The 19,338-nt window shown below is 31.7% G+C and overlaps 1 protein-coding gene across 3 annotated transcripts in view; it reads left to right on the top strand.

Annotated features, from left to right (window-relative positions):
• Nucleotides 1-19,338, top strand: part of LOC127698685 (interleukin-6 receptor subunit beta-like) — a 47,725-nt gene that overhangs the window by 12,788 nt on the left and 15,599 nt on the right. For all 3 annotated transcript variants that reach the window (XM_052202314.1, XM_052202305.1, XM_052202322.1), the window contains 8 exons: nucleotides 3,979-4,148; nucleotides 6,850-6,986; nucleotides 8,040-8,223; nucleotides 10,989-11,083; nucleotides 14,385-14,598; nucleotides 14,949-15,091; nucleotides 16,116-16,272; nucleotides 19,075-19,227. In XM_052202314.1, coding sequence (XP_052058274.1) covers nucleotides 3,979-4,148; nucleotides 6,850-6,986; nucleotides 8,040-8,223; nucleotides 10,989-11,083; nucleotides 14,385-14,598; nucleotides 14,949-15,091; nucleotides 16,116-16,272; nucleotides 19,075-19,227 — 1,253 coding nt within the window. The remainder of the gene's footprint in view (nucleotides 1-3,978; nucleotides 4,149-6,849; nucleotides 6,987-8,039; nucleotides 8,224-10,988; nucleotides 11,084-14,384; nucleotides 14,599-14,948; nucleotides 15,092-16,115; nucleotides 16,273-19,074; nucleotides 19,228-19,338) is intronic.

The raw sequence follows: 19,338 nt of genomic DNA, 5'->3' as shown, positions 1-19,338 counted from the left end.
TACAAAACTTTTGTAATAAATCATCTTGATGAGTATGGAAATTTTCTACATACACAGTTCACTATAAATACATTGACGACAAAAAAGTTCTACGCCCAAGTTTTGATTTCAGATACTTTTTAGTTATATGTTAACTGGAACAATATGATTAGAGGATGGTAAATTGAAAGTGTTTTTTTAAGTAAATTCTCTCTAGGACATATTATATACACCATTGACCTATATTTACTTGACATATAAATATAATTTTCCAAAAGTAAAACTAGAGGCTCTAAGGAGCCTGTGTCGCTCAATTGATATTTTTATTTACAATTGATGCATGAAATAATGACTAATCTTTATTTACCAAAGTCATAACAACTATAGGCATACAACATATAAACTACACACAGTATACATAGATAGCAGAAGGTAGTGTGAAACATATTACAACATGTTAGATCTTAATTTTTGTGCACGAAATATAAATTTACCAAAATTACATAATTCTCTAAGATTATTAGAACTCATTAATTGTATATATTTATACATAGAAGGTTTTCTCCAATAATAAGGTTTGATAAAATAAGATCTAAGACCTTGATAAGTGGGACATTTTAAAATGAAATGCATCTCATCTTCAATGTCATTTTTACAAAACTACATAGTCTATTATTTCTTGGAATTGCAGAATAGCGTCCACATTCTATAGCTAAATCATGACTACTAAGTCTTATTTTGGTAATACATGTCTTATAAATAACTGGTATTGGTTTAAATAAGTAATATTGTAAACAAAAATTTTGAACCATATATCTATAACTTGAACATTTAACTAAGTTATTCAATTGGCTGTCAAAATCTTGCTTCAGACAATCAAACAGGCGTTGCTTAATTATCAAGTAAAAAGTACTGGAGAGCTTACTATCAAAACATAAACCTTGATTATACCAAATATCACCTAAACTTATACTAAGCAACTCATTTTTAATAAAATACAACCAATTTGTCTTATTATTTGGACATTTTTGTAAATCATCATATAAAAAACAGTAACAGTTTTTCAAAATACAGTTTGTGGTACATAACAGCTTAAACCAGTATTTAAAAATTCTACATTTTCTGGTGTGCAATAATGGCAATCTACCTAGCTCATAGTACACCATGACATTACTAGTAGAGCTTTTCACTTTCATAATATTTTTACAATAGCTCAGATGTATCCTCTCTATAGCTGGTGCCTTATGAGCACCCCAAATTTCACAACCATAAGTACACTGTTAATATAAGTATCAAAAAGTGAAAGTAAAGTTACAAAATTCAAATAAATATCTTTTATATTTCTCCTTAAGGCAAAAACAGCTTTTCTACCCTGTTCTGATAGTTTCTGCTGTAACAGATTATATTTACCATTAAAATTTAACAAAATACCAAGATAACTTAACTTATCTACAACTGCAACCGTTATAAATTTGCTTTAGTTTCAGAAATATAGTAAAAAACTGCATTTTCCCCTTTAGTTCTATTTTTAGCCATGTCTGACATGTTGGTTGGCAAGCAGGGTCATCGGACACATTTTTTAAACTAGATACCCTAGTGATGATTGTGGCCAAGTTTGGTTAAATTTGTCACAGTTGTTACAGGAGAGAAGATTTTTGTAAAAGATTACAAAAATTTACGAATAATTTTTAAATTTTACTTTGACCATATTAGTCATGTTGACTTATTTGTAGATCTTACTTTGCTGAACATTATTGCTGTTTACAGTTTATCTCTATCTATAATAATATTCTAGATAATAACAAAAAACTGCAAAATTTCCTTAAAATTACTAATTCAGGGGCAGCAATCCAACAACGGCTTGTTTGATTCGTCTGAAAATTTCAGGACAGATAGATCTTAACCTGATGAACATTTTAAGTTATTGTCAGACTTGCTCTAAATGCTTTAGTTTCAGAGATATAAGCCAAAAACTGCATTTTACCCCTATGTACTATTTTAGCCATGACGGCCATCTTGATTGGTGGGCGGGTTCATCGGACACATTTTTCAAACTAGATACCCTAGTATACCCTAGTGATGATTGTGGCCAAGTTTGTTGGTTAAATTTGGCCGAGTAGTTTCAGAAGAGAAGATTTTTGTAAAAGATTACAAAAATTTACGAAAAATTGTTAAAAATTGACTATAAAGGGCAATAACTCCTTAAGGGGTCAATTGAGCATTTTGGTGATGTTGACTTATTTGTAGATCTTACTTTACTGAACATTATTGCTGTTTACAGTTTATCTCTATCTATAATAATATTCAAGATAATAACCAAAAACTGCACAATTTCCTTAAAATTACCTATTCAGGGACAGCAACCCAACAACGGGTTGTCTGATTCATCTGAAAATTTCAGGGCAGATAGATCTTAACCTGATAAACATTTTAATCTATTGTCAGATTTGCTCTAAATGTTTTAGTTTCAGAGATATAAGTCAAAAACTGCATTTAACCCCTATGTTCTATTTTTAGCCATGTCGGCCATCTTGGTTGGCAAGCGGGGTCATCGGACACATTTTTTAAAACTAGATACCTAGTGATGATTGTGGCAAAGTTTGGTTAAATTTGGCGCAGTAGTTTCAGAGGAGAAGATTTTTGTAAAAGTTAACGGACGACGACGACGGACGACGACAGGCGACGGACGACGGACGACGACAGTCGACGGACGACGCACACCAAGTGATGAGAAAAGCTCACTTGGCCCTTTGGGCCAGGTGAGCTAAAAAATGAAAACAACACGTTATTAGTTTCATGCGTCCGAATAACTTTTCTGGATTTACCGTCATCAATGACTAACAATTTATGAAGATTATATTATAAATCGATTTGCCCTATATTTTATGCTGCATTGATTCATATTCACTTTAATGTCCTATTTCATTTCTCAGATACTAGTATTTCTAACATAAAAGGTTTAGCATACCAAATTTAATTTTTTTATTTGGGTGAATATAGGAATGATCCATATGGTTGTTAACGGCATGGGATCCATGTCTTGTAGACTTATATTCTTATTAAATTTATCAAAGCTGCAATTGAGTTGATCAATTGCAATCATTAATACATTTTCGCTGAACTAGTATACATTATTGTTTAGAAGTCAGCTGAAACCTGCCTCCGGATGCGGAAATTTCTCGCTTTGTTGAAGACCCATTGGTAGCCTTTGGCTGTTTTCTGCTCTTTGGTCGGGTTGTTGTCTTTTTGACGTTTTCCTCGTTTCTATTCTAAATTTTATTATATGAAATAGTTTGTAAATCGAAACCAAATTATATTCTATCAATGGTGTGTTAAATTAACACAATGATATAACATATATTGGATTATTTCATTTAATTGAACAAACTGTAGAAAATACAAAGTGTACAGTAAATGTCTCTAGTAGAGATTGTTATAATATTTGGCATTTGTACGAAAAACTATTAGGGATTTTCTATTTTTAGAATTTCTCATTTCCATTTTGACCTTTTTTTTATTTCTAATTTGACATTTCTTACTCCTTCTTTATATTTTTACATTTCTTACCAAGTATACATTTCCCACTTTAATCTTGATGTTTCGAAGTTCTAACATGACATTTCTTATTTAAAATCTAATATTTCTCTCATCCAACTTAGAAGTGAGAAATGTGAAAGGTAATCTTTTGAACTGAAAAACGTCAAGTTGGAAGTAAGAAATATGAAATTAGAACTTAGAAATGTCAATTTGTGATTGAGAAATGTCAATTTGGAATTGAGAAATGTGAATTTGGAATTGAGAAAATGTCAAGTTTGAAATGAAAAATTTAACAACAGAATACCTCTTCTACTTTTTCTACATTTTGCCACAAACGCGTTCGGGGTTAACTCATTTTTACCACGTGACTTATGTAAAGTAATACGGTTTTTATTTTCATGAATGAGAAAATCAACTGAACATACAATAACAATATTTTCATATATATATTCTATCTTTCAGTAAACTTAGTGGATCCTGTCCAAATAAGAATTTACTGAATTGTACATGGATTAAAGGAGGCCCCTATTCATTTGATAGATCTACTTTGTTCTTTAAAGTTAGCGTAAAGAACACTAAGCGAAATGTATCGAAGGAGACAGATTGGATAACTATTAAACAAGCTGAATATGGTAAAATGACATCCTTTTTAAAATGTCAAACTAAAATGAAGTGATATATAAAGATCTGCTAACAGACGTTTTACAATCTGTAAAAAAATAGTATAATGTTATCATCACAAATACTGATGTTTTTTCCTTGCAGATCAACATTTTAGTAAAAGTTATTTTCGTACCAAAACTATCATGTTTTCAAATTCGTTAACGTTTTTTATACTATGTTTGCATAAAAAATGTGAAAATTTGATTGAATCTCTGTTACGTTATTGGCACTAATGACCTAATTTACAAAGAGATATTTCTTTGTATTCATTAACAAATCCCAGTGCCTGTTTTTATCTAAAAACAATGCAAAGAAGTAGCTAGTTTTGCATCAAGAGGCAAAACTCTTCACTTGTGCGATGTTATTCAGAGCCTATATCATGAAAACCCGTTTATGCTATTTTATTGTGACAAGCCGCTTTTATATCTATTCCATTTACAATATATCTTATAAAGTTAATAAGGTATTTAATGCACTAAATAAGATATCTTATAAACTAATTGAGATATCTATTACATTGAATAAGATATTTCTAAATAAAATATCGTATTAATCAGATATATAGATATCATATTAAGTTTATAAGGTATTTAATTAAGATTATAAGATATCTTTTGAACTATATCTTATAAACTATAAAAGATATCTTATATATTTTTTTATTCTAAATATATCTTATAAACTTAATAAAATATATTATAAACTTAATTAGATATCTTACAGACTTATTCAGATATCTTATAAACTGATTTTGATATCTTATAAATTAAATTAGTATCTTATTTATTAAAAAAGATTTCTTATAAACTATAAGCTATATTATAAACTTACTGAGATATTTTATAAGCTAAAGTAGATTCTTATAAACTAAATAAGTTATCTTGTCAAGTAAATAAAATATCTTATAAACTATTCAAGACATCTCATAAAGTATTATTTCTTGATATCGATAAAAATATGTAAGATATCTACTATATAAGATATCTTATATGGTTCAAAAGTTATCTTTTAAACTTCATAAGATGTCTGATCAACTTCAAATTAAATAAGATATCTCATAAAAAAAGAAGACATATTTTCTTGACATATGCCGATTTTATTCTCCTTCATATGGATTTTCGATTTTAAAATTGTTGTCATAACCCATTGTAAAAATTTATTATAAGACAGCTGTTGTATATGTTCGGTTATTGGTTATAAACTTTAAAACCTGACAAATTTTGTAACCCCACATTACAAATAATGTGTGTATGTAGTTTCGACCTGTTCGTTAGTCCATTCGTTTTCCAGATGATAAACACAATACTTTTTTAACAGATTACAGATTTCTAACCTTACTTGTAAAAATGGTCACATGTAAGATACGGAAGATAATTGTGCAATTTGAGAAAAACACGTCTCAGATCAACGTCATAGTTACTGAAAAAGACCGAAATTGGCACAAAGGAGTTTCAGGATTGTTACCTATAGCTCATTTTAGCGGTATTTTTTACATTGCCATATAAACGGGAGGTTTGGCTAGCCATAAAACCAGGTTCAACCCACCATTTTTTCTTAAAATGTCCTGTACCAAGTCAGGAATATGGCAGTTGTTATCACATAGTCCGTTTCTATGTATGTTGGCGTTTGTTTTTGTAGCAGTTCAGTGTTTCTGTTGTTCCGTTTTGTTTCCTCTTATAGTTGATGTGTTTCCCTTAGTTTTGGTTTGTGACACGGATTTGTTTCAGTTAATTCGATTTATGACTATTGAACAGCGGTATACTACTTTTGCCTTTATTTACAGTGGAACTTTGCACTGGATTAACATTTTACTTAATATTTGGTCAACTATAATGTATCAAGGATCATTGTTTTTATTTTGAAGGCCATAATTTCTTAATAAATAATTAAGTAAGTAGAGAAAAGGGGCAAACAATGGGATAATAACTCCAGAAACTTACATCACAAGAAAACTAGTGCATAAGGGGAATCAGATCCATAACTATCTACGTCTAAAGTCTAAATCACTGATACCTAAAATGGAATGAAATTTGTGAACAACAAGGACATTGTGGAAAAAAGTTAAATCACAAAAATACTGAACGCTGAGGAAAATTCAAAACGAAAAGTCCCTAATCAAATGGCAAAATCAAAAGCACAAACATATCAAACGAATGGACAACAACTGTCATATTCCTGAATTGGTACAGGCATTTTCTTATGTAGAAAATGGTAGATTGAACCTGGTTTTATAGCGCTAAACCTCTCACTTGTATGACAGTCGCATCAAAGAAGACTAGAAGAGTGACACTAAATTTCTTTAACAATCTATTAAATTAAATGCATAGTATCCCTCTACGTGGAGTATAAAATTGTTGATCATAATTATATTATTATAGGGAGAAAAAACTTCTTCAGTATACCACTAAGTTCTTCTTAATAGAAAAATGTTTATTGCTGGATAATTGCACGTTTCCTCTCTGATGATTATTTTTTTAGAGTTTTATAAATCTAATTAATTTCTAATCCATTATTTGGACAAATAATAAAGCTGAATGCATATGTTATTTTAAGGGATTTAAACATATTTATAACAATACGATTAATTATATAACGCTCAATGGATGAACTTATAAATGTATATGTATATCTTGCCATTTTTTATTGGAATTAATCATGTATTTTTTTCAGTGAAACCAAATCCAGTTGAGATGATTAAGATTGTCTCCATTTCAAGTAAATGTGTCACATTAAAGTGGAAACATCAGAAATTGAAAAAGCAAAAGAAATTCATCATCCGTATTACTTCAAAATGGACCGATAATAAGGTTAGTATGCATGGCTGATTGAGTCCTGTTCAAATTCATATTTTATATTAATGTAGGACCTGGTTAAATGATATCAGGTTGGTTTTCCATTCCTTTTTTGCCTAATTACAGTCCCATTTTGTTTTGAAAAGACAAATGGTAAATTTGGTCTCATTGGTTCAAATTACATTTTTGAGCTGGTTCTAGTGTGTACATATAATTTCTTGTAGTAAAAAGGTACTCAAACTTTATGACAATCTTCAACACATGATTATAGGCTTACTATTTTTTAACTTATGTACCGTGTTACAATATATTGCATTAATACAAATATGACAAGTAGTGGTTCTATAACGGCGTGTTATTACAGCTCTTGACAATCCTTGTAAGTCCGCGAGTTATCACCAGCTCGGTAGACAGTACTTCGCTACTGACATAAATTATGGATATTGTGTTACAAAAATTGGCTGTTACAAAATTTTTGAAACTGTATTAAATTGAGGAATGTATCTCCCTCATGCAAAGCGCTAATTCCTTACCCGACTTTGGCTATAATTTTTGGTTTTATCAGCTTTTCATTCTTTAAATGCGTTTCTGATTTTCAAATATTTTGGCCTTGATCATCACTGAGGAATGCACATATGGTGCAGAAAAATTGGTACCGTTAATTGTATTGCAGTCTGTATACGCAAATGGCTACCATTGCTAAAATATTGAACCGAACATTATTTTGTGATTTAGCAAATAATGTATGTTAGTTCAACTATGCAGTATGATTTTAGAAAGCTGCATTTCTATCATTTCCTCAGATTTAGTCAGTATTTTAACTGAACTTGATGATGATTATAGATAATTATAATGATAGCATTGAGTAACAATAGGACTGATGTATTTTTTTTTTGGAATTTCTTTTCCTGCTTGTGTGTTACATTTGGTTTTGTTTAAATAAAAATTTTTACTTAACTAAGATTTTAAAGTTTTTTAGTATTCTTTGAATTAATTCATTGCCTGAAAGTTACAATTAAGAATAATGTTTAAGTAAATTTCTCTCAAAATCATTATGCTTTAATGCAGTTAATAAAGACAAAAGAATTAAACACAACAGTTTGTGAGCTGAAGCCAAACACAAAATATGAAATATCAATAGTGGCCAGACCTGAAAAGGTAGATTATGGATACCCTAGTGATATTGGAGACTCTAGTGATATTGGATACCCTAGTTATCCAGTGATTATTATCGCCACAACACAGACAGACTGTAAGAATTTTTATACAGATACGTTTATTCATTTCCTAAACGTTTCATTAAAACAAGAATAGTATAGTTATAAGTAATTTTTGAACTGACCTTCTTTTACTTAATTAGTGGTATTTTGACATCGTGAAAGAAATCTTTTCATTATCTTGCAGACAAGGCTGAGGCTGTGTAGGGTATATAAAATAGCTTGTTTCTAATCAATGTGAATATAAAAACAACCCTTTGGTACCAATTTCAAGAAAGTAAGTTGTAATCTAAAAATAAAATATAAAGAGACACTTATAAAAAGCAATGATGATCCATAAAAAAGTCAATATGAATTAAATGTTAAATGACTCGTGAAAAAGACACGGAAGTTACCAAAGGGACACTCAATATTCAAAGTCGAAGAGAAACCGACAACAAAAACAAAAAAGATGAGAAAACACCAGTCTACAAAAAACTACATAGAAAACTAAAGACTTAGCATCATGAACCCAACCAAAAACTGGGGATAATCTTAGGATTTCTGGAAGTGAAGGTCTTGCCCCACGTGTACCGACTGTCATACTAGTCATGGTAAGTGCAAATGCGGGGAAAAGTTAATTCGGTGATGTCACTATCGAGGAAAAGTCTAAAGAGGACGGGATCGTTGGTTTAAATTAAGTTTCTCCGTGGTCATCTGTAACAAAAGCATTCCCACTCGGTTAACTAAATCACAATTGCGTCATTAAAACTTTCTACGAGATGACTCAACTTTTCCACGGGGAACCCTTGTATCAAAAGCTCCCTTCTAGTAACAATTTCCTATGTACTGGTATGAAAATATGGATATTTTGTTTTTTAAATGTGCTGTTCTAATATTTTGAAAATCATTTTAATGTAAAGAAATGTATCTTCCGCGTACATAGCTCTGACTCCTTATCTTGATTTAAAATTAATGTCCGTCCATTTTGATGTAATCAACTCTTCATTATTTGTAGTAGGTTTTGCAAGTTCAAATATTTTGAAGTCTTAAGCCATTCGGACATAGTATCTACGTCTTTTTTCACATTAAGTTCATTGGCTGGCATAAATCTTGACATAATCTATTAGTATTTTAAAGTCGTTATTAAAAGGATTTAGGCTCACGTATTGCTTACATTTGGTGACATCGAGATCTTCGTTGGCAACAGATTCTTTTAAATTTTGATTTTGATTTTTTGGGTTTTAACGCCACTTTTAAGCACCGCTTTTGGGCTATTTCGTGGCGGCCAGTTTTTATTGGTGGAGGAAGCCGTAGTGCCCGGATAAAACCACCGACCTTCGATAGGAAAACTGACAATCCTAGTCAATTAAGATTGGAGTCGAGTGCACCCGCACGAGCGGGGTTCGAACTCACAACCTCAGTGTTGACTGGCTAGTGATTACAGTAGTAACTACTTATACCACTCGGCCACCGAGGCCCCCGATACTTTAAGAAGATATGGTTCCTCCGTTACTTCTTTTCATATGCTAACAGACTTGAAAATTCTGTGACTAGCAATATCCGAGATGATAGATTTACTTTTGTATTGGTTTGAATAAGGGTTTTTAACATAGGTTTTAAAACATTGGTGGTACAGATAAGGAAAGAGGTAGTGAATATTGCTTTTGTGCGGATTTGATAAATACCCAACATCTTCTGTTTGAATGTCTGCGTTGAGGTTAAACGAGGTATTGCCCTAAATGATTATATGTGCCAATTTTTCTAATTCATGCTATCATCATGGAATATTAAATGTTAACATGACCAACCAGGCCAGATTTACAAAGGTCAAACATAACCAATATAAGTTTATCCTTTTGTTTATTACCATTTTTTTCATATTTTGCTTATATCTTAAAACTTGAATAAATGTGTGGATCCAAATATTCCTACGTTTCAAATAAGCGATTCCAACTCCTTCGAAGCAATTATTTTCTATAATACTTGAATCGTTTGATTTTGAATTTGGCATATATAAGAAAATAAAGATCAATGTTTTGAGTTTCGTTCAGGCAAAACCTATTGTTACCCTTTCGCCTCCAGCTTCTGGTGCCTGCTGGATAAAGTGATGAGAAATCCATTCATTCGTTCGTCTGTTCGTACATTTCTCTGTTCATTCATCTATCCCACCCTTTTATTCGCAACTGCTAAATAACCGAGGGACAGTTATTTGTGAAACTCTCACTATAGCTTAACTATTTTATTTTATTTTGCACCTCACTTTTTTTTTTCTTTATCTGAACTGTCTTTGTTTTTTTTTTATTCACATAGGCTTTATTATATCTGCACACTACAGTTCAAATTTGCATTCGCTTCTCCTAACCCCTTAATCAGAATTTCCTTAAACTTTCTGAGAATCTTCACCATAGTATTCAATTGTGTACCTTTATTTATCTAATATATAAAAAAAACTATTTTAAGGGTTTACCTAAGCAATTCATATATTTTTCCATGGGTTACTGTAGGTTTAGGGTATCATTTTGTGAGCCTTACTCGCAATACGTGTGAGCCGAACTCGCAATACCTCTTATGACAAATTTGCCACCATACTGTATATAATTACTTAAAAATATCTAACATACAAGTCTATTCTCATCTGATGTTCTATGCAGTAAGGGACATTTTATAGTAAATACAGTACAATCAGAAGGTTTAATTTTATTGGGTTTTTTGCTATAATGACAGAATCAATTGCATATACAAAAGCACAAAATGCTAACTTTATGTCATTGAACAGGATTGAAAAAATAGTTGTCGTAATATTTTATTCTTTATTTAGTCCCTGTCAGACCCCCAGAAGTTTTTCCTGGAAGTTATGTTGTTTCAGTTGAGGGCTGTAGGAATAACAATCGTAATGTGACTTTGTATTGGAAGGTAGGTACCCTACTAATGACTAACGTTCACAGGAATAAGTATTTCATTTTTTTCAAAAAGAATGCAAATAAGACATTAATACACTGCATACAGCTCTGTGGCAAATCTTAAGAGATAAACATATGTTCTTATTACCTGCTCATATATGATAAAATCAAATGTAGGAAAACCAAGATAACTACTAGACTCTTTAGGGTATTTGGTTTAGACTTGTCCAGCCCCGACATCAATAACTTATTTTCAGTTTTCCATCTTCTGCTTCTCTTACCAGTGCTGGACTAGGTTTAGGAAACTTTGGTTGTGGCACTGCAACTTTTTGCCAACCCTTTTTATGCATTTTTATTAAGTTGTGAAGTTGGAGCTGTCATAATAACCTGTTTCTGGCTCTTGAAATTTCTTGAGTAATAAAATACTCCAATCCATGTTAAATTGATTCTAATTCAATTCATAAATGAATAAGATTGTATAATCTGAACATTCTTATGCAGAAACATATAAACCATTGACATATTAACCTAAATTGGCAATTTTCACATAGGTTGTGCAAAATTAATGATAAAGTATATCCCTACACATAAAGACTTATTACCTGGATCAACGTCTTTCTTTTTAAAGGTATCTTTTGGCAATATATATTTTTTGTATGATGATTTGGTTCATATATAAGTTAAGGACAAGGTCTCAAATTTATACCGTGTAGGCGTTTATTTTTAGTTTTATATTAAAATTTCAAAAATGTTGATGTCTTACAGTCTGCTGCTTTTAAAACATTTCAAAGAAAGTTATTGAATAGATACTTTTGGATTTCAGATTTCAAGATAAAAAAAAGAGTCTTTGTCCTGAAACGTTGGGTGGTTTAATCATCAAAATAAATCTTAATTTTGTGAAATTTAAAAAATAATGATGCTGACATTTAAAGATATTTCCATGGGTAATTATATCTAAATAAAAATGCATAATGGAATTATATGTAACTAACTATTATTGATATGACAATGAAATTTGAACAAACAAAGCATGTCAGATTATTATTAGGTATAAGTCATAGTAGTCTCTCGTTTGTTATCTATTTTAACATTGGTGACATAAAATTTAGGACACCTTGAATATTGAGGACTTAGGGTAGATCTACTCATACCAAATATCAAACCAACATCTTGTTTACATGAATTGTTTTGTTTATAAATGCGCTGGTGTTTTTGACTTTATCAAGAAGAATATCAAGCGAATAACGGCTTGATATTCTTGCTGATAGAGTCGGTATAGAATACAAAAATGTATTTTTTGTCTCGCCTGCGACGGCGTAAACTATTTGTATAAAGCTTTATATTTCAGAAGGTAGAAAGTATGGATGTTTCATACCTCGTATGCAGTTACCTTATATTACAAAATTTCCATCGGTCATATGTTCTTGACCTCATTTTTACCTCACCTAGCCCGAAGGGCCAAGTGAGCTTTTCTCATCACTTGGCGTCCGTCGTCCGTCGTCCTGCGTCCTGCGTCCGTCGTCCGTAAACTTTTACAAAAATCTTCTCCTCTGAAACTACTGGGCCAAATTTGACCAAACTTGGCAACAATCATCATTAGGGTATCTAGTTTAAAAATTGTGTCCGGTGACCCGGCCAATCAACCAAGATGGCCGCCATGGCTAAAAGTAGAACATAGGGGTAAAATGTAGATTTTGGCTTATATCTCTGAAACCAAAGCATTTAGAGCAAATCTGACACGGAGTAAAATTGTTTATCAGGTTAAGATCTATCTGCCCTGAAATTTTCAGACCAATCAGGCAACACGTTGTTGGGTTGCTGCCCCTGAATTGGTAATTTTAAAAACATTTTGCCGTTTTTGGTTATTATCTTGAATATTATTATAGACAGAGATAAACTGTAAACAGCAATAATGTACAGCAAAGTAAGATCTACAAATAAGTCAAGATGACCAAAATTGTCAATTGACCCCTTAAGGAGTTATTGCCCTTTATAGTCAATTTTTTACAATTTTCATAAATTTTGTAAATTTTTGTAAAGTTTTACAAAATATTTCTCACTGTAACTACTTGACCAAGTTCATTATAGATAGAGATAATTGTAAGCAGCAATAATGTTCAGTAAAGTAAGATCTACAAACACATCACCATCACCAAAACTAAGTTTTGTCATGAATCCATCTGTGTCCTTTGTTTAATATGCACATAGACCAAGGTGAGCGACACAGGCTCTTTAGAGCCTCTAGTCATAGTTCAGCGACTGTTTGAAAAAAAATTGAGTGTTTTTTTTGTGAATTTCTCACTTATTATGAGTAATATGATAATTATATTTGGTATATTTGGGTTCCTTGCAAAGTCTAAATGTCCGTCAGATAGGGTTCATGTGACCTCAACTTCATTTCATAGATCCGTGATCAAGGTTCAAGTTGGTGGTCAAGTCTGTATCTCAGATACTGTAAGCAATAGGTCAATTAAATTGTGTGTATATAATGATTGTAAGTGGAACGTGTCTGCCTGGAAGAGTCCATCTGACTTTGACATTGTCATAAAGCGGGAGGTTTGGCATGCCATGAAACCAGGTTCAACCCACCATTTTTTCTTGAAATGTCCTGTACCAAGTCAGGAATATGGCAGTTGTTATCAAATAGTTCGTTTCTATGTGTGTTTTGTTGCACTTCGGTGTTCCTGTTGTTCATTTGTTTTCCTCTTATAGTTGATGTGTTTCCCTCGGTTTTGGTTTGTAACCCGGATTTGCTTTCTCTCAATCGATTTATGACTTTTTAACACCGGTATACTACTGTTGCCTTTATTTGACCTCATTTTCATAGATCATTGGTCAATGTTAAGTTTTCATGGTTTTGTCAGTTAATCGGATACTTTAAGCAGTATGTCAACCATAGTTTGTGTATGAAACAATTTTAAGGTGTGCATGTCTGTCTCGCAGAGTTCATCTGACCTTGACCTCATTTTCATTGTTCATTGGTCTATTTTTCGTTGTTTTGTCAGTTTATCAGGTACATTAAGGAATAGGTCAACTATAGTTGGTGAATGAAATGATTGTAAGGTGAATATATCTGTTTGACAGGGTTCATTTGACCTTGACTTTATCATTATTATTCATTTGTGATTAAAGAATAAGCAGGCTAGACATTTCAGCGTGTTCACTATTGTTTCTATTTATAATTTTGTTACTTTATAATTGTACGAAAAAATATTGTACTTATATATATATGTTACATTAATATACATATTGATAATATTATTGAATTATTGCTTACCCAATGATCAAATTTATTTTCGATGTGCTTGTTTTAGGACTTGCCAGAAAAGTACCAGAATGGTCTAATGTTAGGATACAAAGTAACGGTATTATCAGAGGATGGAGAACTGTCTAATTACCATGTCAACAGCAGAACATTTACATCCTTGCCTCTACCTTGTAGACATGGAGTACGCGTATCATTGTTCTCGATGAATGTAGTCGGTTACTCACTGGAACCATCGAATATAACTATACCGACAGCTAACAGTAAGCATTATTATTCCTACTGAAATAAGTCTTTTTAAGATTCAGCTCCTTTTATTAACTCACTTCTTATTTTAGAGCCTTTCTACTAATTAATTTATGCAGTTCCGGTGGTGTCTTTTATCCTAATCAATAAAATAAGAAAAGAAATCAAACAAAAAATCAGGTTCTTATCTAATACAGAATTCCAAAATAAGAAAAGAAAATCGTCAAATTGAATGGCATGAAATTTACAAGTGTTCTTCAAAAAGTTGAAATTGATGGTTACAAAAAAATTCAAAATTACTTAATAGCAATTTGAAAATATTGGCTATCATGGAGAGTTCATATGTACAATTCGTTTTATCTTTCAGCTCTTTTACCTCCAAGTAGGACTATAGTGGAGGCCCAGAATACTTCTACAGATACAACTGTAAGTGTAAGTTGGACTCCAACAGAGGATGGGCGAATTGAATACCACACTGTATACTACTGTCAGTTTGATACAGAATGTACAGTAAGTTTTTATATTCATCAATTTGCTTTTGAATTTATTACAACAATAAACATACATGTGTTAGCAGTTGTTGCAGTGGATTTTAACACGATTAATATTTTAGAACGGAGAAGAGCTACACACGATTTATTTTATAAAGAATTTTCTAGCTGTCTTACTGTTTAGATTTTCTATTAAGTGCAAAATAATCACATATTCTTGACCTATTTCGGCATGGCTAAAATCCTATTTTTACTCCAATAAAACGTTTTTTTCTCAATAAGATAAATTATTTATCATTTACTAGGAGAAATTTTCCAGCTCCATATGGTCTATAGAATATAAGTTGTTCATGTCGCCCATTCGACTGGAGTTATGTAACACTGATCTCTTTTTGTGGTTCAATGATCGATGGCAAGATTTCATTCCTCATTTACTGTAAATAATTCACCGTTTTAGAATTTAAGGCATTCTGTTTAATATTTTCAAAAGAATACAACAAAACGTTTTGATTGGTTAAAAACGTTCAAAACAATGATGAATCAACCAGTGACGTGACTCTATTTCCATTTTGAGGTACACACAATATCAGTGAATTAATGAAGTCAAAATGATCTGCTTATGTTTAGACGAAAAGTCAATTTTATTATTTGAAGGCCGTATTGGTCTACCTTACAACATTTTGGCACTATAGCCTGATATTTGATTAACCTGTCATTTTCATTTGACACATTTTGTTGCAGGTAACAGGGTATTAGTTATGATTAACAGACACTTTTAGGTTAATGTTGTATCGGAACCTTCCTTATCAAATCAGTTCACCAACTTTATATATTACATCTGAATAAAATAACGGAATGAAAAATATAAATGTCGATTTCCCCTACTGGCATTGACAGCTATATATGCAGCCTTTAGTTATTTTACCTTTTTCAGGTTGAATTTAGGAAATGAATAATACACTTTTATAGAGGTTATTTTTTAACAATGTATATTTTGACATTTTGTGGATTGAGAGGAAATCTATGTTTTATCTTCATTTCAGACTGATATTGAATGGATTAGGGTACCAGTTAATTCTACCTTACTCACAATTGAAAATTTACAGTTTGATAAGAAGTACAGGTTTGGTGTATCGTCTGACATGGACCAAGTTAGTTCGGGATTTAAATGGGAAGACTGTTACTACTTAAAAAGTATAGGTATGTCAAACTACTAAAAATAATCTAAATCCTATAAATTTAACAATTATTACCCTTCGTTGTCTAAGCGGACCCTTTTTATGGCAATTAGAATTAGATTGTTTTGACACGAAACATGTATCCTCTCAATTTCTCCTGTTTAGTAGAAAAGTACAGAAAACTAATAGATTTTTTTGGATTTTTTTGGTGTTTTAACGCCACTTTTAAGCACCGCTTTTGGGCTATTTCGTGGCGGCCAGTTTTTATTGGTGGAGGAAGCCGGAGTGCCCGGAGAAAACCACCGACCTTCAATAGGAAAACTGACAATCCTAGTCAATTAAGATTGGAGTCGAGTGCACCCGCACGAGCGGGGTTCGAACTCACAACCTCAGTGTTGACTGGCTAGTGATTACAGTAGTAACCACTTAGACCACTCGGCCACCGAGGCCCCTGAAAATGAATAGAAATTAAATGTTCAGTGTGCACAAAAATTTAAACTGGTCACGATTCAGGAGAGGAGAAGATGACATGAAGTATATCTGCAAGGTTTTGATATTTACATCCCAATTTCAATTTCAAATAGTGAAATTAGTTTTAGGTGAATATTTTGAAATGGGAGAACACAAAAAAATAATCTAAATTAAATTCTGAAGTGCATAACTCAGAATATGTGAAATCATTCCGTAAAGTTTGATTTCATCTCTATGTAAACCGCATTACTTGGCCTTCATTCAGTATTCTTTGTTACATAATCACATTTCCTGTTGCCTATCAAGAGGGAAAAGTTATTATAAATAATACCGAACTCCAAGGTAAATTATTAGGAGGGGGGAGGGGGGAGTAAAAAAAAATCCAGACAAAACCTAACTGTATTTAATTAAAGTATAAGAAAAATACCAAGTCAGGAATATGACGGTTGTTTTCCAGTCGGGTTTAGCTAGTCGAGCGTTATGTTTTATCTTTTTTATGGACTTCTCCCTTTTGGAATCTACAATGGAATTCTGTATTTTTGTCAACACATCTTTTATAGTATACACGTATTGAATACTGAAAACTGTTATTCTTATAGTAAAAACTATGAATGCAGGACAGTCAGGATTCTATTTCGTCAAAATTATTTCCCCATTACTCCATCTATTTTTTTTTTCAAGCGTAAAAATGGAAGCCATTGTTGGGATGCCGCACTATCAATTTAGCTCTTGAAAACCGATAAATGTATCCACATATCATTATGACGATCCTTATATGCCAGTTGTATGTTAAAAGACAAATGTATCTACTAATTATTAGGCATCATTTAATGTACTTTTACGCCTTTAGTCAGCTTAAAACTACTATCTGATTGGTTGTCATGGGGAATTTTCGAAAGTTAAAAAACACGAAAAAAAAATTCTAATTGAATACTTCGTGGAAGGGCAGAAGAAACATTTTTAGAGGTTGAAGTTGAATTACCCTCGACCATACACACAAAAAAAAAAAAAATTTTTTTTTTGAAGTGACGCATTTTGACATGATCTTTAACAAACCTTTCTAAAATTGTCGGTTAATAAATTTTGAATTTATCAGAAACCAAGGTTTCGACTCCCTCAGGCAAAGTTGACCTTAGATGAATTTGGCTAATTTTTAGGTCCTTTGTGGTTATATAGCTCCTCAATTGTTTAGGTTATTATACATTCTTGGCTTTCAAATATTCGGCTTTGAACGTTCCTGATGAAGGTAAATCCAGAAAAGCGCTTCGGACGCATGAAATTTATAACGTGTTGTTTTCATTTTTTAAAGATCCACTTATAGGTCTGTCGTCAAGGGTTTTCAGTAAAAAATTGTTATTTAAACAAATACAATGTACCCCAATTCTGTTGATATGACTCATTAAAAAGGTATTTCACTTGACCCATATATATTCCATTTGTTAGTACTGTGAGTTTTAAATGTTATTAAATCAACGTGTAGCCTAAATATATAAAAGTAATAGAATCTGAAGCGAGATGGTGTATCAAATAGTTTTGCTTTACACGTTTTCAAGACAAAATAGTCAACTCAAACACGCCTGAACATAAAAAGGTGGACTCGACTTCTCTTTTCGATGACAGTATTGCCCATTTTTAGGATTTTTTCCCAAGAAATTGTCACCGGGGCACAGATGCAAATTAATGATTTAAAAAGATCAATCTTTTATCTTTGTGTGGATTTTTTATCGACGCACAAAAAGATTCACATGTTTTTACACCTACCACAATCGACTGTTTTGTGAAAATTTGTCTTTAATTTAAAAGTCCAACTAGAAGCTCCTTTCTATAATTTAAGTATAAACACGGATATAAGATGCTTAAAATCCTTAGTTATGCACATACATTAAACTTTTAAAACCCATAGAAACAGATGTAAACAATTCAAATATACCAACTTTGCCTTTTTTACCTTCTCTAATAAAGTGTAACATTTCTTTTGTTTAATTTCAACTGGATATCAGCCTGTAAGTGTTAACTATTTTCTGGTTTCTCTTATTCAAAGTTACTTAGATTTATTTTAACCTATATGAGACATTTTAATTAAACTTAAAGCATTAAAACAACTTGCTCTATGTAACTGTGCCTCATATTTTCTTCAGTGTCTACCATAGCTGTTTTAATTTCAATATCTTAGATAGTATTAAGTAGTTCCGTGTAAAACTAAGATATAATTTACAAGTTTCAAGAAATAAGAGGACATCTTTATAAGTTTGATTTTAATCTGACACAATAACATGACTGTATTTAAATAATATTTAACTTGCCTACATATTGCATGTATATAGATTAACAGCAAATCTAATTTTCATTTCAGCTCCATCTCCCCCAACTCAAGTTGATGTTCTGGCATATCCTGAAAACGCAATTACAGTTGATTGGTCAGATCCAAAGTGTGGTGTTTCCCCTTACATTAAGTTTTTCAAAGTAACCTGGTGTACTGCAAGCAAAGGTACCATCGACTGTTCAGGTGGGTTTTAATACTATAACGGCCTAATTTTGCAAATGTAATTAATATCATTTTATCTTTTAAGGACTTTAGGTTTTATCTAAAAGAACAATTCATCATATTTGTTTAATA

Source organism: Mytilus californianus, unplaced genomic scaffold (assembly GCF_021869535.1).
Source record: "Mytilus californianus isolate M0D057914Y unplaced genomic scaffold, xbMytCali1.0.p SCAF_1, whole genome shotgun sequence".
NCBI classification, from domain to species: Eukaryota; Metazoa; Mollusca; class Bivalvia; order Mytilida; family Mytilidae; genus Mytilus; species Mytilus californianus.
The sequence above is the reverse complement of the archived record's forward strand: the minus strand, read 5'-3'. Positions and strand labels throughout refer to the sequence as shown.